Source organism: Micropterus salmoides, unplaced genomic scaffold (genome assembly GCF_014851395.1).
Source record: "Micropterus salmoides isolate LMB-PRFRI ecotype aquatic unplaced genomic scaffold, ASM1485139v1 Ms_hic_scaffold_9, whole genome shotgun sequence".
Taxonomy (NCBI): Eukaryota; Metazoa; Chordata; class Actinopteri; order Centrarchiformes; family Centrarchidae; genus Micropterus; species Micropterus salmoides.
Genome location: NW_024044681.1, coordinates 22,764,542 through 22,788,967, shown reverse-complemented (window position 1 = coordinate 22,788,967; position 24,426 = coordinate 22,764,542). Strand labels below are relative to the sequence as shown.

The 24,426-nt window shown below is 39.9% G+C and overlaps 2 protein-coding genes and 1 long non-coding RNA gene across 4 annotated transcripts in view; 1 reads left to right on the top strand and 2 right to left on the bottom strand.

The window, feature by feature from the left end:
• The first annotated feature begins 273 nt into the window (after positions 1 to 273).
• Positions 274 to 4,174, top strand: LOC119895039. Its single transcript, XR_005443019.1, has 3 exons — positions 274 to 1,104; positions 1,285 to 1,377; positions 1,728 to 4,174. It is a non-coding gene; the product is annotated as an uncharacterized LOC119895039 (long non-coding RNA).
• map3k7cl (map3k7 C-terminal like) lies at positions 1,734 to 13,078 on the bottom strand. Of its 2 annotated transcripts, none has more exons than XM_038707826.1 (5): positions 12,086 to 13,078; positions 11,183 to 11,293; positions 8,445 to 8,503; positions 6,333 to 6,448; positions 1,734 to 1,950 (listed from the first exon to the last, which is right to left on the bottom strand). In XM_038707826.1, the coding sequence occupies exons 2-5, from the start codon at positions 11,256 to 11,258 to the stop codon at positions 1,767 to 1,769; spliced, it is 435 nt and encodes a 144-aa protein (XP_038563754.1). In that variant the 5' UTR covers positions 11,259 to 11,293; positions 12,086 to 13,078; the 3' UTR covers positions 1,734 to 1,766. The 2 variants fall into 2 exon arrangements, with proteins under 2 accessions (XP_038563754.1, XP_038563755.1); XM_038707827.1 differs by having other exon boundaries at positions 11,183 to 11,264.
• Positions 13,079 to 17,062: 3,984 nt separating this feature from the next.
• The window catches only part of grik1a (glutamate receptor, ionotropic, kainate 1a), a 36,454-nt gene continuing 29,090 nt past the window's right edge, over positions 17,063 to 24,426 (bottom strand). Inside the window, exons 15-17 of the mRNA XM_038709058.1 lie at positions 22,330 to 22,580; positions 21,346 to 21,514; positions 17,063 to 17,604 (exon numbers count right to left, since the gene is read on the bottom strand). Coding sequence (XP_038564986.1) covers positions 21,389 to 21,514; positions 22,330 to 22,580 — 377 coding nt within the window. The 3' untranslated portion in view covers positions 17,063 to 17,604; positions 21,346 to 21,388. The remainder of the gene's footprint in view (positions 17,605 to 21,345; positions 21,515 to 22,329; positions 22,581 to 24,426) is intronic.

The window sequence follows — 24,426 nt, the reverse complement described above, 5'->3', positions numbered from 1 at the left end:
AGGGCTCTCTCCATGCTGCCTGTTTGTCCTCCTTTTCCTCTTTCTTGCCGACCCAAATCTATCTCATCATCTGCTCTTTTCTGCTCAGCTTCTACCTGCTCCTCTGCCTTTTGAGGAATAGATAGTACAGAGTCCCTTGTTTTCTTGTCCTCTGTAATGTAAGTGATTGCAGGGCCCTCACCAAAGGTCTTCAGGGGACAGTGGGGTAACATTAACCCTGTTAACCCTGCTCTCACCCAGCACTGTGCTTGGCCCTGAGGGGACTGCCTTGGCACTGGATCTGTCTGAAAAGCTGATGTCTTCCATGTCCATATTTCTTTTCTTTTCAATCCATTTCTCCTGCCTTTCAGTTATTATTTTAACCATAACAACTGGTTGTCTCATATCTTGTTGTTTTTCCAAGTAGCAGAAAATCTGTCTGTCAGCTCAGTTCAAGTCTTCTTTGTTGTGTGTTTTGCATTTGTGCATGTGATTGTGTGTGCAGCTATGTCAGGGAGAGAGAGAAAGAGAGAGAGAGAGAGAGAGAGAGAGAATACCTTGCAGGCAGAGGTACAATAAGGAAATAGCTGTAAAAAATTAGCAACACAACAATTGTCCTCATATGAATTTTAAATTTTATATATTTTTGTGGCCTTTGACTTGCCAGCAGATGTTATTGGCCATGTTAATACTTGTGATAGGATGACTATAGATGTGCATGGATACTGCCAGAAAAATAATGTAATGATATACAAGTGAGTTTTATATAGATAAAGCAGACCTTTAACAAGAGTTAAATAATCATCACTACAAAGCAGTATTGCCAATGTCACATGGTTTGAAGGAGGAAGAGGGAAGCCTGCCAGAGCCAAACTGGCCAATCAGGTGACTATTTCATAATTCCAGAATGAGCAAATCCCCTCATGAAAAAAAAAAAAAATCTAGTTCCTTTTTCCATGTAAGCCCTGCAATATGGTCAAAAAGCACACAACGAACACAGCAGCACCGGCTTGGAGAAATGAAACTAAGGAACTGATGCTGGTGTTAAAATGAATTGCATTTTATTAACGACAAGGACGATAAGCAACAATTCATCTTGTTGTATACTTCCCCTTCAACAGATAGGTGAGACACGCTACATCAAAAAATGTACAAGTCTTCAGTTTTGTGCCGCAGAAGATACTTTTTTTTATGTGATATGGATAGTCACCCTTCTTCTTTTGCTGTTCCTCAAGAATAGCTCTAATTCCCCTGATCCCTGACATTGTGTTAAACACTCCTCTCATTTCCTTTTTATCATAACAGGAACTTGACGGGCAAGTGATGGGGTGGGAGAGTGAGAGAAATATAACATTTGGACCACATCATACCACATTTGGCTCCCTCCACAGACCTCAGGTAAAATATCTGAGTCTCCACAGGACCTGAGACAGATATCAGAATATCTGGACACATTCACAGCAGCTGACCTTGTATAAATATACCGTGAGGTATTGCAGTAGTGACCAGGAAGGTTCTGCAAGATAACATAATAAAACAGTACAGAGAAAGGTGGTCTTGTGTCGTAGCTTGGTAGAATCACTATAGCAACTTCACACTGATGATGACAGAACGTCTGTGGCTCAAACAAATGACTCAGACATGAGTAAACACGGAGCCTTTCTGTGTAATTAGCTGATTCACTGACTGTTGTTGTGTAGAATGAGCACTAGCTGAGCCTTTATTTCTGTGTTGTATCCTGGCGTCAGCTGGATGTTTGGGGTCTCAGGTTCGGCGGATGTCAGGGGTCACGACGAGGAGTCCTGCCTCGTTCGATTGGTCAAGCAGAGGCTCTCCAGCTGCTGAGCGCGCTCATTGTGGACAGTCACCAAGGTGCGGTTCTCCTCTGTTAGGCGCAGAAACTCCTCCTCAAGACGGACGATCTCAATGGCAACCTTCTCATCCTCTACCAACTCTGCCAGCAACTTACGCCTAAATAGATGAGTGAGATAAAGATTTTAGCAGCAGGTTTTACATGATGTACCCATAACAGATCCCCGTTTCAGAGAAAGGTCAGCAGATGATCAGGCACAATTACACAATGAGCAATTTTTATGGAAAGTGGTGGCCCAAAGGTTTGTTAGAGAAATGACCTTGTGACCGGGAGGTCGCCGGTTCAATCCCCGGACCGGCAGGATCAAATCTGGGTGTGGAAAGCAGTTCTTGCCCTCCCTCATTTACTACCACTGAGGTGCCCTTGAGCAAGGCCCATAACCCCAACTGCTCCAGTAGAGCTGCTCAGTGGCCAGCAGACCTGTGGTTGTATTGGGCAGCTTCCAGGTGTGAATGTGTAACAGTATGATCAGGGCCTTCCTGCAAATTAGAGGTTGTTCTCAGTGAAGCTCCCTGAATAATAATAAAAAAATTATTCTCCAGCTATCTTGTTTCTGGAAGGAAAGGAAGGAGACCAGAGAAACCAAAGTAACTATAAAAACAATGCAAACTTACAGGAAGGGCTGAGCATGGGAAAAAACATTGATCCTTTTGGGAAACAAAGCCAGCTACCACGGAAATAAGACACTTTGTGGGCCGTGTCCAAATAAAGTGTAATATGGGTGATGCTTTTTTGTTCCTTACATATAAGGAAAGATGATGTGTTGATGTTTGGTACAAACCTAACTTACTAACATATTGGATAATGAAAAACAGCTACAGTGTAGATCTGCAGAAGGTTACATTTAAATACATTACCATCAGATATAGAGATATGCAGGTTTAATGGTCTTTTTGAAGAGAAAATACTTTCTGATTTAGATGAGATTGAAGATGAAATGCATTTTATGTTTTATTTGCCATGATGATTTAAATAGAGCTGCAGCACACATAGTGACATGTAATCCGCCCACTGCCTGACCTCACCCCTGTGGTTTTACGTGTTTTTTTATTAAACCACGTAAATCTATTCTGGAATGACCCCTTAATAAAATTATGAACCTGAATATGAGCATAATATGACCACTTTAAGGGCTACAAATCTTAATACAATGACCTTCATTTCTTTTGAGTTCTTCAGGAGAGATAGACCTTAAGTTGCAGTTGTGGAATTTTTTTTTTTGTGTAGAATTTTATTGAGTTTCACGGAAAGACAAATTGCTTTGTTTACAATGTAATGTTACACATATATCAGAAGTTATGTTCTTGTCTGACAAATGTTTCTCTATTCCAACAGTATTTTTGGAGTATTGTCTGTCACTGTGGGGTGGGCGCTAACTAACAAACTAACAACATTTTTCCCAATAAAGCCAAACCAAATTGAATGACTATAGCTCTGGTTTAGGCAGCAAACAGTGATTTCACACTCTGGGAAGAGATCGGCCTTTGGACTTGTAAAGACAGTGTGTACATATGTGCACACACGTATGTGTACAATGTGTGTCATAGCCTCACACCTGAGATTGTGTGACTGTTGTATTACAACCAGGAAGTGCCAAGTCACATAACAGCAGTATTAACAAACAAGAAAAGGAGTCTCTATTCTACAATCCAGGCCGTCTGTAGAGCTTTAGTGACATAACTATGACGATATGGGAGTTTTCTTAACTGGGGGATGCAATGTTAAGTGATTTAAAGGTATTCATTTCTTTTCCCTAAGAAATTTAAGCCCAACTCACATACACATGTGATAGGTTGACCCTAGTTGTTTTTTAAGCTATGTATAAAAGCACAACTGATTGACACAAATATGAGGATAGGGTTCGTCCCGACCAGTGTATTCAAGGGTTTTGAATTTTATTATTGAAGCAAATAATTTGTTTGCATACGGATCACAAATAAACCCTTTGAATCTTATCTAAACACATTTACTAACTATTACTTTTAAATCCTCTTGTCCTAATACCTATGAAACCAGTTTCAGTTGATTCACTTTCTGAAAGAACAGTAGTAGGAAACGATAATTAAAAAAAGACTGTTTGGTGGAAACTATCTACACAGCCACAATCTTACAAATGGATTGTGGCTGTGTAGATAGTTTCCCTTACACTGGTAATTCCATCTGAGTTGGTAAGCAGAACTCTCTTTATGATTTTTCATACATATGACACACACACAAACGCACTAAACACAATGAGTAGGCATGTGGTTACTGTAATATATGATTTTGCAATCATACATGATTAAACTGTTTTTTGGGTTAAATAAATGTAATTAAACTACAGGTTTTTGGACCGTGAGTTTTCAACTATACAAGTTGATTTACAGTAAAAGATGTGTGATTCTGCTGAATGTTTTTTTCTTTATTAGAAGCAAGTTGAAACAGGCATGCATAAGTGCATGTGGGCATGTGCGTGTGCGTGTGTGCATTGTTTGTGTGACAGAGAGAGCCTAGAAAAGGGGAAGAGATCTTTTTCAGTGAAAATAATTCACCCAGAAACCAGAGAGTGCAGACCAAATCTGTACATACTGTGTACAGAACACACTTTTCTTATTCAACTAAAGGTTAAATATTATCACATTTGTTCCTTTTGTCTTTTCTGGGGAACACAATTTTGTGAAGAACTGAAAAAACTAGAATGTAAAGAAGACAACATTTCAGACACTGGCCAATTTGAAAGATATTTTCAGATATTACACAAACTCAAATTGCTTATCCTGTGTACCAAAACCAATTAAAAACTTCCAATATGGACATGAATGTTTTAAAGAAAAGCCATGTTTTTACAATTATTTCACAATGGGGCTATTTCTTGTGTAATCTTATTGTATCATAGTGATACCAGTAATAGACTTAACTACATTAGGCACAGTGTCAATGTCTGAGTCAATGTTGTGTCTGTACACACTGAGGAAGGTTTTTCCGACTTTGGAAAAATCAACATTTTTTGTTGACGTTATGTTAGTGGAATACGATTCGGTTCACCGGCATTACAGGACTGCTTGAACTGACTGATTCTATATAAACTGGATCATTAAAGTTCAGAGTTAAAGTTCACAAAACAAATGAGTGCTCCAGGAGGTACTTGTTTGACACTGACAAAAAGCAGACTGAGTGAATTTTGGAAAATCCCTCTGCATTGTGTTGTTCCTGTTGTCATACTTGCAACACTTCATTGTACATCTGAAACTCTCTGTCTGTGTGTAATCTTTCCAGTATGGGAAGTAACTAAATGTTCATTGTATCATGCATGAAATGGCTAAAAATGTTCACTCTTCCAACGAAATATATTCAATGTTCTAATGAAAAGTATTAGTATCAGTGATACCTTAAATAGTATTTTTAAAAGAAAAAGCACAATTTGTGGTATTGCCTTCTAACTGTGTGTCATTCTATTATAAGTGTGCATCTGAGTTTGTGTGTGTACGTGTCAGTGGATGTTGGCATGAGTTACCGTGTGAAAAAAGAGAACCAAGAGTTTCTACCGGACTGACTCATCATGTTCTTATCTAAACTCAAGGCTATACTCATCCCATCAGAGTCTGCCTGCTGTTCCCTATTTCAGAATGGCCAAGTGGTGTAGGTTGAGTATGTGTGCCTGAGTGTGAGTAGGTTTGGTGGTAGGGTAATGGCAAGGGCCTTGAAAATCCCTCTGCTAAGACTACCCACAGCTGCTGAGGGCACAGGGGACAGTGTGTGTTTGGTGTGTGTGTGTGTGTACACCCCGCTTCTGTGTAGGCATATAGAGTACATATGTGCATGACAACATACGGCAGGTCTCACTCAATTACACCTGACAAAGTTTGCCGTTAGGGTGGTATTCACCCCAGTAATGGTGCTACTGTACTAAATGTGATCAAGAATCAAACCCACTGTACAGTATAACCTTCACATCCACACTCATTACACATGCTTGATCTTGTTTCTAATTTAGTAGTAGTTACAATATATATAATGTTTTTTTTATTATATTATTATATTGTTCAATCTTAAGGAAACCATCTTAAGGAAACTGTCAGTAGATCAGTTCTGAATACTGGAAGCTAATAACATGTGCCATCTAGTGGTCATGTTGATCAAAACTGCCTTGCAGTCCTACAATTACTTGCAAAGGTGGCTTTAGTGCGAATATTCTTGTCCAAACATGCACCCATTTTAGAATAAATTATTATTATTATAACAAATTGTCATTTGTTCTCCTTGAAACAATGTTACTTAATAGTGTACCAGTAAGGTGGTGTCCTCTGTGACTTACATGCCATCTCTAGCCAAAAAGACTACATACAAAGCTACCAGTGTATACAGTAAGACTAGATTTGTGACCCCTGACGTGATAAGAACACATGAACGTCTGATCTGGAGTCAGATGTGCTACCATTGTACTACAAGATCTGCAATTTTGTTGTGTTTTTTTAATGAAAAAGTATGTAAAGGGACTCACTTGCGATCCTCAAGCACGGCAATCTCATGTTTGACCTGGTTGAACTCTCTCGCCATCCTGCAGTGTTCCTTGTACACCTGAACACTCTCTCTCAGAGACACACAAGGGGGCACTGGCTGCAAGAGGCCAGAGAGAGATATGTGACATCACAGAGATGCAGTTTTAAATTATTAAAAATTTTATATTATAAAACTGATTATATCACACAAGCAGCATTATGTACAAACCTGGATGTGTTTTTCGGACAGCACTTTGAGGCTTTAAAATGCTTCCAAGCTAATTTTTTTCTGACATTGTTTCTAATTTCAATTTAAGCTAAAAGGCTGCTAAAGAGCTAATTCCTTTAGTGATCCGTTGACCTTTCCCACAGTGCCACAGTAGCAAAATGTCAAAATTTGCTGCAGATGATTTGCCTCCATATCAGTTGTATAAATGCTTTATTTCACACAGTGGAAGGCCTTTCAGTGGAAAACTATGTGGTGTCATGGTAGGGCATCTGACACTAGATCAGTTGATTCCACTTTTTTAATCATGTCAAGGTTACTAATAAATAAAAGTCTCAATGAGAAAATAGTTAAATGGGAATGAAACAGAAATCTGTTAACCTCTGTTGGCTTGTCGTACAGTGTATGGAAGCTATCACTCATTGGCCTGCTACAACTGTTCTCATTTGATACTCTGAACCAACATGCACTTTATGTGATGCTGGCACTCGTTGAAGGATAATTCAATGACAACACTAATAGCAGTGTGAGCACACAGTTAAAAACACTGGTTTACAATGTTGATACACGAAACCCAAGCTTCTCCTAATGTAGAGATTGATTCTCTTACCTAAACAGAACAGTGCTTAAGAGGAAAAGTCCACAAATACACACACTTCTAATATGATCAGCCTGTAAGGTCCAAATCATTTGATGACTTTGAAGATTCTCAGTCATTCTGGTCATAGTTTGCCAAAGAAGGTTACAGTCAAGGGCAACTGGATCTAGTTGAAGATACTTGAAATTGTTCCAAGGGGCTTCTTCAGTTCTGACTGACTGGCAGGGAATTCCAGCTGTTTAACCTCTGTGGGGTTGTTTTCAAGGTGATGGATACAGCTTGATTCATTAATGCTCCTGGTTGTTGTAACAATGGTCATTGTGGTGGTTGGGGTCACATGAGGCCAAGTCTGGATGACCGTTGTTGACATCGTCACATGAGGGCAAATGTAAGCATTTGTTCACTCTCCTGGGAAGAGATGAAAGAACAACATTGTAAGTTGTGTCTTAGCCCTCCTCCTCTGTTTAGCGATGGTCTCTCTGTTTTGGTGTAAATGTCCTCTTTCGAACCATCTGTCGTCCCGGTCCAAAATATGAACATTGTTGTCGTCGAAAGAGTGTCCCTTGTCCTTCAGATGTAGGTAATGGCCAGACTTGGCCTCGCGTGAGTCAAACGACCATAATGACAACAGTTACAATAGCCAGGAGCACTAATGAGCCAAGTGGTATCCATCATCTTTAAAACGACCCCACAGAGATAAAATTTTCTGGAATTCTGAAGAAGCCCCTTGGATGAGAGCCGAAACGTCTTCAAGTATCTTCAACCAGTCCAGTTTCCCTTCACTTTAACCTTGTTTTGGTTCACATTATTCCAAGATTTGTTTTATAATGAGTTTAATTCTTGATCTACTCATTTTTGAGTTTTGAGTTTTTCATCCACTTTTTCTCTTTCCCAGCTATTTTTAGTGATTTCCAGAATTATGTTTCTGGCATTGCCTTCAGTTGTGAGTGGAGAAAGTGATAATGACAATAGCAATAGTAATATTAACAGAGCAAAATATGTTTTCAAAGTCAGAACACATTTTAAAGAGATTAATTTGGCATTGTTTGACAATCCATTGGCATAAGAAAAATACTGCATTTAGCCACAATGCTAATAGGTAGAATGCAGGGCAGGATTTTGGATTTTTCGTTTAAAAGGCATGAAATGCTATTCTTCACAAGCACGGTGAATTTCATTGAAAGTCATTGTCTTCTCTTCCATATTCTGCCTCTCCTCTCTGGTGCTGCTCTGCCAACAATACAAGGTGTGTGTTCGATGCAGTGTGATGCTACAGTGTGTACTGTATACCTGTAATCGCTGTTCAAGATCTGGGAAAGTCTGAGGGAGGTCCTCCGCATCTTTTACATCTATTGAAACAGAACACATTATTCAGTTACAGCTGACTATTGCAAAAATATCTAGAATGTCATTTATTGAAATTCAGTACAATGATCGTGCAATACGTCCTGTGACATATTAAAACACAAAATTACTACATTACAATTAACTACAAATTGCATATACTTTACTGCTGACCATTTTCCAAAGCATACTGTGTGTTTTCTGCAATGGTGGATAAGAAGTCCTGCGCTAAGAAAATGTTTAAGAAAAGTAAGAAAAGAAAAAAATGTGTAAGAAAAGTATCAGTTTTTGTGAAACTACTTAAGTGAAAGTACTTATTGTACAAAATGTTCACTTTCAGAGTGTTTATTTATTTTGTAATTATTATTGTTGTGTTAACATGTAAGGGGTATGTTAATGTTGTTGCTGGTCAAGGTGGGGCTAAGTATTTTAAATACTGCTGAGTATTCACAACCATCTTTTGGTAAGATGATCATTATTGTTTTGCATAAAATCTTAATGTGTAAAGCAACCAGTAATTATATCTGTAGTAAGTAAAAGTATAAAGCAGCAGAATATTGCAACCCTCCAGTAAAGTACCTCAAAACTGTACTTAAGTACGTTACTTTAGGAAATGTACTTAATTATTGTACTTTCCACTGCTGGTTTTTTGATTAATTTCCTTCCTTCCAGACAAACTTGATTTCCACTTATTTAAGTACTCCATCAGCCTGCAGAGACTTGAAACATTTGTGAGATCATGTGGTGACACCACTGTGAAACCAAGTGAAAAGACTTGCAGCCATTATCCATGTCCTTTGAAAAAAAAACAGGAAGACAAACAGCAAAAATGTATCCTTTTAACTGCTAGTGTTAAAGAACAATGTGAGGACATGTGCTGTGATTGATTACCTATCTTGCTTATTTTCATAGCATGCTAAATGAATGTCTGCCTGAACCATTCATATCCCATTTGAAAAGTAATCTTAACTTCATTTCTTAGTCAACATAGTGCATTATGTCTTCTGAGTTAAAATGTTTTTTTTCCATTAATATTGTTTGCAGTATGTACTTGATGTACAGCCAAGTGACTTGTCCTACAGGCAGTTGCTTTAATGCCTTTCTCCACCTCATAAAATGGCCTTAAATGAAACACTATAGGGGCCTCTTACATGACACCGCAACATAGCAACACAGTGCTTCACTTATAAATGAGCCATGTCCTCTTACTTTGCAGCAGTAATGAGCTGTCAGACTGAAAGACATGCAGGGTGAGAACACAGGGGGACAACTATGTGAGCAGACAGACAAACACAGTGGGCAGAAAGAACAGACAGACCAGATGTAGGGACAGAGAGGGATTCAGACAGGCAGACAGACAGACAGACAGACAAAAACAGACAGGTTGTCTGCACCAGCCTCTGCCTCGCCAGTAATGTCCCCCTGGAGTTGTGGAACACATGTGGAGAATCCTGGGATGATGCAACCTTCTAAAAGCAGGAGTATTAGTGGACCAGCCTGCAGCCATGGGGCCAATTATGATGTGGAATAAATACAGTTCTCATGCTTAGGATTGACACAGTGTGTGGGTTAAGCTATTCTTGGCATGAAGTCATGAGGGGCCTAGAGGATGATCCCCAGACAGAGCACAGGTCTCAGTCCCCCTGCTGAGAAACACAAGTTCAAAGAGGCAACAATATGATCGCCTAGCGAATATCCATTTTGAAGGTTAGGGCACACTGTGCCTGAACAACTCTGGAGCAACTAAAACAACTAAAACTAAAACAAGGCATGTAACCATGCTGTCAACTAGAGCAGGTGCTGTACAGCCACTGTGACCCTTAAGATTTATCAAAAAGTGAACCAGCCCACTTGACAAAAACTCATTGGAATATGGGGTGAAACTAAACTGAATGCACGCAAATTGATAATTGAGGTTGTTAAAGATGGAAGAAAAAGCAAGCTAGAAACAAGGTAATTCAGTTATAGGCATGTTGCCATGTGCGATTGACAAGCAGAATGTCATGGAGTTCAACAAAACTCTGCTCAGAGTCAGATTTGAGTGTGTGTCGTTCCTTCTACAGCCCTTCATCTCACTTGCTAAGAGAAAGACAAGGGGGATCAGAATCGGGTGGAGTAGGACTGGAAGTGTTAACTGCTTATAAATATAGGCCAGTGTTCTAAAAGCTGAACAGTGAATCAGGCAGCAGGACACTGTTAGTATTAGAGGGGAAATCTGACTCTGCCATTGCATAGCTGCAGCTGCTGTCCCAGTGCCTGGCCCCACTGCAGTAAAACATCCTGGCAGACAGTAGGCCTACCTAGTACCATAGGTAGGGTAGACCTTTAAATGTGTGTGTGTGTGTGTGTGTGTGTGTGTGTGTGGGAGCAACAAAGAGAATTGTGCATGTTTTAGATTTAAGATTAAAACATTAATTAACGCTACTCACAAAAAAGGTTGTGCAAGTGCTTGTGTGGGTGCATACATATGAGTTCTGCGAGTGCACAGCTGCGCACATTCACGCTGTGGTCCTACAGAAATAGAGGGAGCACCTGTCTCAGAAGTAAGAATGGACAGAATGAACACAGTTAAAGTGACGTGTGTGTGGGCATTTGTGTGTGAAGTGAACACATTGGTAGTGTGCGTGTGGATGGCTACAGTATGTGGGTGGGTGTGCGCAGTTTGTTAGTGCGCGTGTGTTTACCTGATGTGTCGTCGAGGCTGAAGGCGATTCTAACTTCAGATTTGTCGGGAGACACTCTTCTGGTTGAGGTGATCATTTATCCCTTCACGAGGCCACAGGCACAAAACAGAGCTGTTACCACAATCAAAAGGACCTCATGAAAGATGAGTGATGATGTAATATTGAAATGTCAATCATCTTAAAATAGACATTTCTTTTAAATAATCTATTGATAATTAAAAAGATCAAAGCTATCAAATATATTAAAACATTTCTTGCCTTTCTCTGTTTTATCTGACTGTTGCTTAGACAGAACAAACAATTTGAACATGCCATGTTAGGTTTGGGGAAAGTAGAGTTTTATTCCTACCTAGTACCTTGTGATTTCACCCAGAGAGAGAAACTAAATACGGAACTCAGCAGGTGATCAAACCACACAAGTATGGAGCCTCATGAACACAGAAACCGCCACCGGTTTCATCATGCATTTAGAGTTGCAGTGGGATTAAATAATTAGGGAGCTTTGAAAGACTGGCTCTGAGGTCTGGATTTTGCATGCCCCCCCTACAGTGTAGGTACAGGCTTTTTATATCAGGGCATTTGCCTGCTTTAACTCTGGTAAACCCTCTGTCTCAAACAGCATACCTAAATGACCTTCTACACCAGCAAATAAGCAGTATTTTTTATTAATGGCTCTCTCAGTTGTTGGAAAAGGGTTGAAAGTTCAACTTTAGATGTTGTAATGATGAATTAAAACATGCGTTCTGGCATTGACACTGGCAGTATTAGTACATGAAATAGTATAACAGTGCTCATTTTGTAGGCATATAATCCACTTTATTATGGAGACTAGTAAACCCTATACATATGGACTATCTCCAGCATGCAATGGGTAGCTGAAAATGGCCAACAGGTCATTGTTACCTGAAGCAGCACAAACCCGACCCTGGAAATTTCGTATAATAAAGTTTAAAGCAGTGAATGTCCTCAATAGTGATCTCTTCCCCGTCGGACCCCTGCTGAGGTCTCTTCAGAAGAAGTACAGGTCGTCTCTCAGCTGCTGCACCCCTGCGCAAATTCAGCAGATATGGCACAAGTACCTCTCCAAGAGTTGACGCCACTTCCCTCTTGAGACTCCAACTATTATTTTGAATTCAGAAGTTTTCCACCATAGTCAAGGCCTGCACTGCTCTGGTGTCAGTCAGAGGGACTCCAGCAACTCAAGTTTGCGTGGGCATGGACATGTTATCCACAGACTGCAGCCATGCGGCAAAGAGCAACACAACAGGGCACAGGCAGTGGAGGAATGCCGTCCGCTGTCCCCCTGTGGCGGCCTGGGCCCAATTAAATGTCTCAGATGACATGACTTTAGCCCGCAAAAATTCCCATTGCTCCAGCACTGCTTTGAGTGACACAGTCATGCCGGTGGGATGGTCTTTGGTTTTGCAATAGCAGTGCAATGAGGCAGTTGCTTAGAATGAACATATCATGCTATAATAGCTCTAGCTGAAGAAAATAGAGCATCCCAGTCTGTTTATCTTAAGGGGGGTTGTTTTGGGAAAAAACTACAGGGCGAGCCCACTTAAACACAGGTGTTATACTATTTATACTGAAAGGGAGGGGAGTTCTTACAGTATGTAGGCTACATCAAACATATGATTCAGGCTCCTAAACGTAGGCTTTTTAAAGGGACACACGTTTACACAAAGGGTCAGTTTTCTCATCATAAGGAGTCGCTATTCAGCCTGTGACAATAGCTGTATTGTCACTTTTGGCTCTGTGTACAGTTAATAACCCTGATGATGTCATCAGGCTGGGATTTAGACACAGTTACAAACTGTGGGTGTGGATGTCCGTGAGAGTGGGGTGGAGTTTGACAGATTGGGCCTTTAGCAGGTGGGAAGGGTCTTTTGAAAACACATTGAGTTGCATTATAGGAAGGGCAGGATTCTCTGGAACTTGACCCATTCTAGGGACTAAAATTGGGATATCTCTGCCTCTGTTGCTTCAACTTTCTATTGCATTCTTTTTTAAATCTTTCTCTCTCAAGTCCCATGGCTTTATGGAGGGGCAATAGCAAATTGCTAAATTATCCCTTATAGATAATAAAATATTTACCTGATTGTTTAAAAAAAAAATCACAGATAGACAATCCTTTTTACATCAGGATGACTCTCCTAGCTGTCCTGTGAAAACCACTTTTGTGATTTGGAATTTTTCAGATAAACTGAAGGGCCTTTCCCAAACTGTTTGCTACTCCCTCTCCCTACATACTTCCACTCCGTTTGCGCGGAGAGGTAGTGGGTGGTTAAACCCTCAAATGCCGAGTTAGCACCGATGCTGGCTTGTTGAAGGTGTGTAACACCCTTTGCTGCACGGTGGTGGACCTTTCTTTCAATTTGCGTTCCGTGGGACTTTGCCGGTTAACATGTGTTAACTACACTAACATCGTCACGTCACCATTTACAGGTTAACAACGTAGCCCATAAGATTTATATTGAAATGTTGTATTTGTGAATGTAACATTTTTTATATAGGCTAACTTAAAAAGGTTCAAATAGTCTTTCCTTTACAATGAATATCAATCTTTTCATAAAAGAATATAATATGAATTTTTCGTAAATATATAAAGTCATGTTCACAAAGGAATATTTGACACGAACACAAACACAAAATGAATGACAAATGCTTTCACTTTCGTTATTGCAAATAACCCACTTTTCCTCAACATCAATCCTAAATCTTAATACTACTATGGTTTATTTGATACACGTATTATAGCAGTGAGTGCAGCAGTAACGTCAGATCCTATTTATGCTGGGGAGAGAGGGTAGTTCGCCTGAAACTTGTCGCTGCATTTAAACGCGGGTTAGGGAGCTCGATTTGGCCTGGAGGGTGATTTTGACCAGAGTTCACTCCGTGTCGGGGTGGAAGTGGCGAGGGTCTAGTTTCGGGAAGGCCCTACGTGTTCCTTCCAGAGTTGAAGATTTGCCAACGGCTTCAACTAAATTAACCCATTGGATTATCTGAAAAATGCATTGTCACAAAGCTGAAAAGGGGCTGTTTTACTTTTCTCATAAAAAAAGTGGATGTTTTGGAAAAAACAAACATATTTACATATTTAATCTGAATTTGAAACTTGGGTGAAAATCTGGTCTGTCAGAGCTGACATAATTGTGTAAGACCAGAATTCATAAGAGGATTAAACATTATCATAATAATAATGATAAAATAAACTAAACCTTTAAGGACAAGTCTAAAATAAAAAAATACATCATAAATTAGGCCCTGTGGTTTTCTGACAGAATTACTTTTGGAGTACTATATTCTGTAGGCCATATCCATAAGGCCACTTTACCTGCACATCAGCAGATGAGCGCGTTTCCCCATTATTTACAGCCAGGCTTTCAGATGGTAGCAGAGAAACAGAGAGACTGAGTGAGAGAGAGATAAATGATGCTCTGCACCTCCAAGAGTCCTCCTCTTCCTCGTTTGTCTTCATTGGCAGGCTGTTGACACAGAACAGCCTTATCAGCCCCAGAGAGTGTTCATCTCATTGTGATGGATGGGACACACTCAAATGTCTGCCACTCAGTCACCGCTTAGATTTGATTCTTCTGTACTTGTATGTACAGTCGAGAGCCTGGTGTGGTGATGCGGGAACCAGACTTGACAGGTTTGAAGGATTTATATGTGAGATTTAAAGGGATAGTTTGGGTATTTTCAAGTGAGGTTTTATGAGGTAGGCTACTTACCAATAGTAGATGGCAGTCAGCAGGTCCCCAGTTTGGAGAAGCAGCAGGAGTCTAGCAATGCACTGCTGTGGACGGGGGCAGCAAAAAAAGTTATTTTAACTGCAGATCAGCTGTTTGGAGTTACAGCGCCATAAGCAGGCACCATCGTTGAAATTTTTAGAAATGTGAAGTTTGTTTGTTGCTGATCTCGCAACTTTCTGACCCAAACAGCTGATCTGCTGCGTAATACTGTCCACTGCACAGTTGGGTTTATGCGTAGGACTATGTGAGTTCTACGGTTAGTGGCAGAGAAAAAGGCTGTCTGTCGGCAAGATAACACAGTGAAAATATTCTTAAAATAGCATACATATAAACTGATATTGATTATTTTGAGGCAGGTTTTTTTTATGTGGCTAAAACATGTTTTTTTACAGCCCCCATCCACAGCAGTGCTTTGCTTAGCTTCCCTGCCAGGGGTCCATAGAGAGGCAGAGGTTCTACAAGAAATGGCAAAGTCCTTTCAGATGTAAAATGTATTTTTATAATGCAGCTGCTTTTATACAAGGTTGTCAAATTCATCTTCTCTATAATATACTGTTGAAGATTTCAACAACAGGCTTTTTGAGCTGTCTCTCTATCTTCCTTTCTCTGGATCGTTCTCCCAATTTCTTTTTTCATCTGTGCAAGAGGTATAGATGTATGGATTCGAATCTGTGACCTTCCTACTGACGGCATAAACACACAGATGCCACAATCACTTTATTTCTCTCCATTTCTCTTTCACCTGTCCACCAGCACCAAGGTTGGGGGCTCTGCATTTCAGGATTACTGAGACAAATAGTTTCTGTGGGTGAAACAAACAAGGACATGAACACAGGTGAGGAGAGAGACACTGTCCGACAGCAGAACATTGTTCAGGTGAGGTCATCTTAGGTTAGTAGTAGTCCTGCTCAGCTGCGCAGAATGCCAGAGTTGTAATCCATGGCCTCATTCATGACGGATTAGATAATGATAAAAAAAAAAAAAAAATAGTGCCTTTGGTTTTGATTAAGAATTATGGGGTTAGGAGATTAGACAACCAAACGGTATTACATTGGACTGAGCCCAATCCCAGAATTAATCTGAATACCAAAAAGAGAAAAACTCATTACATGAAGAGATTAAGAAAAGCTCGGTCCAGTTCTCTTAGGATGCACACAAACCAGTGCACACAATCCACCGAAAGAAATGTCACAACAAAACCTCTGACTCGTGTAATTTATAAAGTATTTATATCCGTTTATTGCTCTCTCCTGTTTGAAATGTCAATGCATTAGCTGGTAAAAGCTGGGAATGTGAGGTCAGTTTTGAAGGTCTTGACATTACTGATAATGAACTGTATTATGATTTTATGCTTAAGGTGCTCCATTAGTAGTCTGTGTCCTCTTTATTTTTCCCTCTGCAGTTAGATTCTCACCAACATTTGGTCATGTTGACATTGTCAGCATAATGTGTTTGGTGTGTGTGTTGTGCATTTGTGTGACTGCATTGTTTACATTGTTGTGAGTTTTCTGATGGCAGTATTTCCAGAATGTCATGACTACTGAATTGAAAACTGAACTTTCAGCACGTATTCCTCAAGGGTACGCCGAGCTTGTAAAATCTCTTAAAGAGAAGCTTCTGACTTTGGGCCTATCCACTGAGATCCACTGTCGCTGCTGGGAGACAAGATCCCCCCTCAGGCTTTCAAATTTGACAACTGCAGAAAAAAAATTGCATACTGGAAAAACAAGACTGTTACTCCCGGCGGAACAAGGAAATTGTGTTTGTCTTTGACCTCCTGATAATTTCATGCATTAAAAAAAGCTTCTCATTTTGTCCTTCTCCCTGTATCTGTATCATATCCTCTCTCTGGTGCCTAGAGCTATATTTCAGCCTATGTGTGTGAGAGTGTGTGTGTGTGTGTTTGGGGTGGGGGGTTGATATCTGTGATGTTGGTACTTGAAGGGTATAAAACAGCAGGTGTGTTCCTGACTTTCCTTAGAGGTCCTTATCTCTTTTCACTAGCCAGGTTTGGCTCAGCGATCCGCTCTGAAGCTACATTTCTGACTGCCAGTAGGCACACAAAGAAACATGTGCACACACCGCTGCCAACCACAAACAACGACAACAGCAAATGGGACAACCGTTTAAAAGATGCAAAAATCTTTTTACTCTGAAAATCAGTGAAGTTGTCACACATTTACACAGTGGGAGTATCTATAAAGTGTGCAGATTCAACTCTGCAAACTGCTCATAATAGTGAAATACAACCATGAGGGAACAGCAATCGTTTATACTATGAGAGCTTTCACTCTCACAGTCCTCACGTTTTAACATTATTAATGTTTTTACATCTACAGTAAATGCTTAATGTAATAGCCAAACACATAATAGTAAAAAGACAGGGGTGATGAGGAAACAACTTCATATCATTCGGTGGTCCACAAACAAATCTGAGGAGTGGAGAGCGATCAAATAGCAGTCTCTGATCTACGTTCCATCAGTTTTTAGATCCAAGGCTCACGTGCTGGAGTCCCGCCTCATTCCCTCCCTCCTTGCAGTGCGTTTGGGTTGACAGAAGATGCAAGTTGGTCTCGTTCCGCTGTGGGGTTGTGACCTCCTCCGGATGCCTTTGTAACACTGCAGGGAGATGCCCAAGTCCTCCATCACGGTGCTAAAAGACACGCACTGCCAAAGAGAACAACAATTAAAGGCCTTGGTTCATGGACGTGGTTAGGTCTGAAGCCTCCCTAACTTGGTCCTAAGCCCCCCCAATAAGAAAAATAATTATTAGATTTAGATTAAATTTTTTTAACAGTGTAAACATATACTCAACAAAGAGAAGCAAGAAAATTGATAAATACTATAGTAATAATACAAATGTAATTTGAATTTATTGGCTTAAAAGAATCCTTCTTTCATAATTTAAATCCCTGCTCTAGTCGGACGCCTTTCATCGCTGCAACAACTTACAGTGAAACTGTCATTAACTGTTGTTAATTGGTGACTGGCAGGGCAGCTGATTCTGACGTCAGTAGTGGTCTACAGGTCTAAGAAAATGTGTGGAGGGGGTTGCTTTCTTCTAACAGACATTTGTTGGCAGGTCTAGGCACCAAGGCAAAGCTAAATTATTTTAGGATATTTATTATATTTGCTATATTCTGACCAACTTCACTTTCTGAATGTATTGGCTGTAATAAATTAAATACATATGTAGATGTTGCCTAAATGGCTAGGCTATACATGAGCATAAAGCCACAGATATACACACAGGAAAATATAATGAAATAAAATCAATCATACATACATGTATCCATACATACAGTAATCATTACTCCAAATCTTTTATTCCTTCCACCATCAGATTTTTAAATTCAGACAGTAGCCATGTTAAATAGGATCATTATCAACAGCTTACATCTATATGCTTGTATGCAAGCCAAACTACAGAGCAAAATCACACTACGGTTGAAACAATCCACAGTGCAGTAACAGTAATTAATGTAATTAAATAGCATTATTGGCAACTTATCTAATAAAGAGAGATTTAGATGGTATTACTTTATTTATTTACATGAGCAGCTGGGTAGAATTTAAGTCACAGCCTACAGAAGAACTCAGTCTGGCCTAAGTGAATTCCCCCTACGCAGCGCTGATGTGTCTAAAAGCTAAAGCTCGTGCCTGCTGCGCTGCCACAAGACAGCAAGGTAAACAAAGCATTTTAGCAAACCTGCTGCTCAGGTGTGTCTTTGTGCTCACATACCGTCACTAAAAAAGCAGCTTTTTAAGGGAGTGTTCATCATTTGTTCACCTGATGCTTTTAAAGGCATCATGTAGTCTTTGTTGCAGCATTGAATTACAGTTACACTATGTTGTTATAAGACTTATAACAGAGTTATCTGACATTTTGCTAGGCTAGCTAGCTACAGTAATCTTAACATTAATAGACCAGAGTTGGCAGCTCTTTGAATCCTGGTCAATGAGAGAAGCTAGCTGTGGTACCAGTGCCAAATCTGATTCAAAAATGGACTGGACAAAATTATTGTTTTTTCATCTGAATGTGTGTTGACTCAGCAGGCATGATATTACATGAAAAAGTTGATCACAGGAGAAACATATCTGCACTGACATTCATTGAAGTTCTGTTGCATTTTAAATTTTGAATTGTCACCTGCCACTTCAATTTTGTCTTCTTCTTTGCATAGATAAAAACATCTTGGCCTTTTCACTGGTTGTTGACATAAGTGTAGTTCTAATACAGTAACAAAAGATGCGAGTGCAAAGAAGTGCAAGTTACGCATACCCTGGGGGCTAAGCCCCCCCCCGTCTTTCAATCTTAGAGACATCTCTGCCTGGTTTAAGACACCGATAAAGCTGATATCCCATAAAGTAATTATGAACTTTGGCTACAGGTTTAAAGTCTGTGTAAATGTTTGTGAAAGTTTAAACCTGAGGCAATTTCATTTTGATTCAGCTTGCCTGCAGCCAAATGTGAGCAGGCAGCCAATGACTGCAAGTCAGCTCTAAAGTCTGACCAGACAAACACCAGAAATGACAGAAATGATTTATGAACACATAAATTGTAAACGTACGTCAAACAGTTTTAAAAGACTTGTAACCTCTGTCGTCTGATCGTAAAACACAGACAAGAGATAAAAGATGGTGTCTGCTTTGTAATACTCTAATGCAGGAAGCTATGAATTCATAATACCGTAATTATTTGAAATGATCAGAGAAAAGGCCATCTGAAATTTGAGGCCTCAGGCTTATTTGATGCTGCAAAATAGTACATTGCATTGAACTGATTAATCTTCGATTATGTTTATTTGCCTATTATTTTGCTCTCCTCCGGAGGGGGTGCTCACTACATTTATTTTGCAAATTACTATTCACAGCACAAAGTCATCCCATTTTTTTTGTTGGTCTTTGCACCGAAGGACCATAGAAGGTGTTCCTCTTTCATCCTCAGGCGTTGCCTAAGGCTTCTCAAACATACATGGCTTCCTACAGGGTTTCCCATGAATACTGGTAACACTGGAGAAAACCTACGTTGTACCAATGTCACATCTTAAAGAAGGTGGAAAGAGGTCCAAAAACGCAGATTCAATTTATATATTTTCAGGATTTGTACTGCAAAAACATAAACTAGACTTACTTAACTAATAGGAACTTGAAATTAAATTCCCTGTAATATCCCACAATTAATGATTCTTGCCACCTGACAGTCCTAGTGTATGTATTTGAGATTCACCTTTGGACACTGAAACACACATACCAAAAACATGGCTGATTCTGGTCTTATTTAATAAGGTATCCAAATTATTCAGTGGTTTACATGATTATCTTATGTGCACTGATTTTATACCCTTTAATGATAGTAGTATCAATTATTCCTCTATTTAGTGTTTAATATTTGCTATAACCAACTGAATATTTTCTTGGGGTATATTTCCTACATTTTGGAGAGAGATGGATCTTCCAAAAAGATAACAAGGTCAGTCTTCTCTGTGATCCCATTGATCATTACTTCAGTTAAATGGACCTGCAGTCACCAGAGGTTGATTTTTGAAATTGCTGAAAAACTTTACTTACTTTACTACCTGGGTCTGTGTCAAGGGACATCTTAACCTGACACGTTGTTCCATCACTGTTACCCAAATTTCAGCCACCCAAACCAGTCTACCAACAGGATTAATGAGGGGGAAAATATTCAAATAACATTTCCTATCTTTTGATTTCCCAAAAGGCATTCAAAGTCTGCTTCTAAAGCATACAGAAATGCCTACTGAGACTACACTGAATGAAGCAAAACTTGTGGGCTGGTATTAGAAAGCTACAAGCAAGAAAACAGCAGGGCAGAACTGCAGAGCTCTACACCGTTTATTTAAACTTAAATGCCACATTTTCCAAACTACCCTGCTGTCTAATAATGTGTGCTAAAAATGACACAAACAGGTGACTCACACATTTGATATAATAACTTGCAACTTAAAAAAAAAATGCTTTCCAGATGCCCTGAGTGTTTTTCCTAATTGAAGTCTATATTTTCAGGCTTTCATCGGTAAAGTGCTCCTTACATGCTGTATAACAAGAGCATGCAAATTTAGAGGTGCTGGTCACTGATGAAGCAGACATGCCTGCTTGTGTGTCTGTGTAATCTACTGCTGAAATACACCCTGTTGTATAATATAAAACCACAAAATAAAATTATTAAAAATTAATTTTCTTAATTAAACAAGGACTACATATGAGGACGTTTCAGCTGAAACCAGTTGTTACTAATAGAAAAAAAGTACATTTTGCAGGAAAGTATCATGAGCACGAGGGTCAGGTAAAATGGTAATGGTATAACTTGGATTGGCTGACACAGGGGCGGATATATTTGGGTATTTTCAATAGGGGCAGAGAGAAGGGCACCTGATTACAAACCTATCGCCTAGATTGTGCACGTGTTGTAAATGTGCTGCCACGGCTACTCTGTGTCGTTCCCCAGTAGCCTGCCGCTCTCCAGATCAGTAGATAAGGAGGTGCCAGAGGAGGAGGTGGAGCCACGCCGCTGGATCTGACGGGACTGCACCCCATAAAAGAAACAAAATGCCTGACACAAGCATGCATGGAAAAAAGGAGGGAGGGGAAAACACAAAAGAGATCAGAACAGATGTGTAAAAAAATATTCTGATGTTGAAAAAAAGAAAAGCATATCAGACACAAAAATAAGCAAAGAAACGAATCATGTGAATGGTTTTGTCGCCTTTGATAACAGTGTGGAATGAGATGTTTTTGTTCTCGAAGGCTGATAGAAGTCATTTTTCCGCTAAATAGTCATTTTCATTTTACATTGTATGCTTGACAGAAAAGATACCAAAAAGAGAAATCAAAGCATGTATGTTCAGTCATAAGCCAGCACTGATGAGATATTGGTGACATGAATTACATTTGACATGTTATGGGCATATGACAAAGAATTAGGTCATGAATAATAGTGACTGAACTGATGTCTTATGGAGCTGCCAACTCACCACTTCGCTACTATGTTTAACATCATGTTTACAGGGTAGAACTGTCAGACACTGCTAAGTCATAAATCCATCTAGTGACTTTCTTGTTGCAAGGACAACAGCAGCAAGAGTAAATATGATTTTGAGCAAATTCATTTTGATCAAGCAAACAACATCTAATAAACAGAAAATATTAATTACTAACTAACAAAGTCAGTGTTTGTACTCAGTCTCTGAAAATGTGTGGGGGAAAAAATAGCATAAATATAGCAATTAATTAAACCACATCCATTCCTTACATTTCTACAAGACCTCATTCAAATCACCAGTTCTCTCAGAGCAGAGTGCAACCTTTAATCCAGTCATTTCTCATCATCACTCAGCAGAAGAACAGCAGTTCCTCGCCTTCACTTACCTCTTCTATATCAGCATTCCTACGCGCCTTGTAGATGAACTCCCCGATAGCCACGAACACAGAGAGCACCAGACCAGCAGCCAGGACAATGAAGATACCGCCGATGTTTTCCACACCCAGGGCATTGGCTTCCTTGTTGTCCTCCTCTGGACAGCCATTGCCTCTCCACCACTTCTCCTTCATCATGTGCAGCTTCCCTTCCTCCTGCAGCTGAAGGATGGCTATGGTCACTTTATCCCTGTATGGAGAACCTGGCAAAAGAGAAGGTAAATATAAAGACATCACTTACTGGACTGAGCAATTACTTGTTTGTCATTGTTTATCGATAAATACCTTTAAATGCACCATTAATAAAATAACGCACGCCCGCCCGGCTGATGTGCCCCACTGTTCACAGTGTCTACAATGTTTCAGGGAGTCATATGCATTCTTTGCCTGAGATTTAAGCCAGTATGTGCCAGGAAACATAAATCCACATGTATCCTGAGGATATAAAATTCCAATTTGCAATATTTATTGCTATTTAAAATGCATTTAGTGTAACACTACTGGGCTAGGTTTCCATATGCACATAAAACCGACAGAAGTCCATAATTTGTGTCTTGTGATTTGAGCCATACAATTACTGGCTTTACCTGTATTAATACAATATACAAGCCAGGATGTATGTATGTATGTATGAACAACATGTAGGCAGATGCTCCTCTTGTGTCTTAGTTTCTGCCACATATGAAGCTCAGCGTAAGTTCAACTAGGAAGACCATCTTTGGGCTTAATTTCTTCACAACTCTCTGTCTCTCTCATACAGTCTCTCTCTTCCTGCCTTTTAGCAGCTGACTATGGGCGTTCTCTCTTCAGTTTCCCAATCAGATCAAACTTTAAATCCGTTCTCTCCTCTCCTGTCAGCTATTTCATTGTACGAATCGCTGCAGAACTCCACCACCCCGTTCACCTCCTGCTCATCGTATCAAAGCCCAATTCAAGCTCAGCAGTGTTGCTGTGTTCTTCTTGTACACCGTTTATATCTCTGCCTTAGATTGCTAGTTCTTGTAACTTGTGCCAGCAGGCACAAGATGCTGAATGCAGACAAATGATGTGGGCTGAACCACACGCAGCTCAAGATCAAACTGGACTGGATCAGCACTGCCGCTGTCCTCTACAACAGAGGTCAGTGCCAACCTAACTTTCTAAGGAGTATCTGCAGTACATATAGTAGCATGAGTGGAACTTCAATATCTGGTGGAGGTGTGTGAAACTACAGAGGATCACTGGCAATGCCTCTAACCCCTGACATGCCCTGCTCACATTATGCCGGGGGTGAGAGTCATTGGGTTTACCCTAAGTCTCTTAATTGCATCCATGTTTCCCTCACTTGCGTCTTTTCCTTGCGTATTAGTCCTTCCCACAGGGGATGCAAAGAGAGACGTGAGGAAACCATACGAGGAAGAAAGAAACTTGAAGCAATTCATTTTTGAATCATATTTGGCACCGATATCACATGAAGCAACATCCGTTTCTGATGACGGCAGCTGATCACAGCTAGATCAGATGACCGCTCTAACAGCTGTAGAGGCATCTGATGGAGTTTGTGTCTGCACACATGTGCAATGTGCTAATGCCAATAATGGCACACAGTTAACACTGCCAGAGCAGCCTTTTTTCTCTCTGCAGCTCTTACCTGTTTAACAAACACCTGCACATGAATACCAACCTGCATTCTGCATTTATACTGTGTCCCGCTCACAGGCACAGGAGTATTTCTACAGGCACAATGCGTTTATAATATTAATTCATTATTTGCATGTGTATTTATTGATATTATGATGGTGAATAGAAATTGTGAATATTGTGAATAACCCAGAATGTGAACATGGTGTCTTTTGATTGATTAGAAATGATTTATTAGACTAAATGTTTCAAATTGAAATTGGGTAACTCGCATCAAATCTGAGTCAAGAATGATCAGCCTCACATGTGACAGAATGGAAATGAGATGGAAAAAGGGGTTCTTGCTGACAGACAGACTCTCTGACTTATATTGTATCCATCATAAAAATGAAAGGAGAAAATAACAGATGATGTAAAGAAAATCTTTCT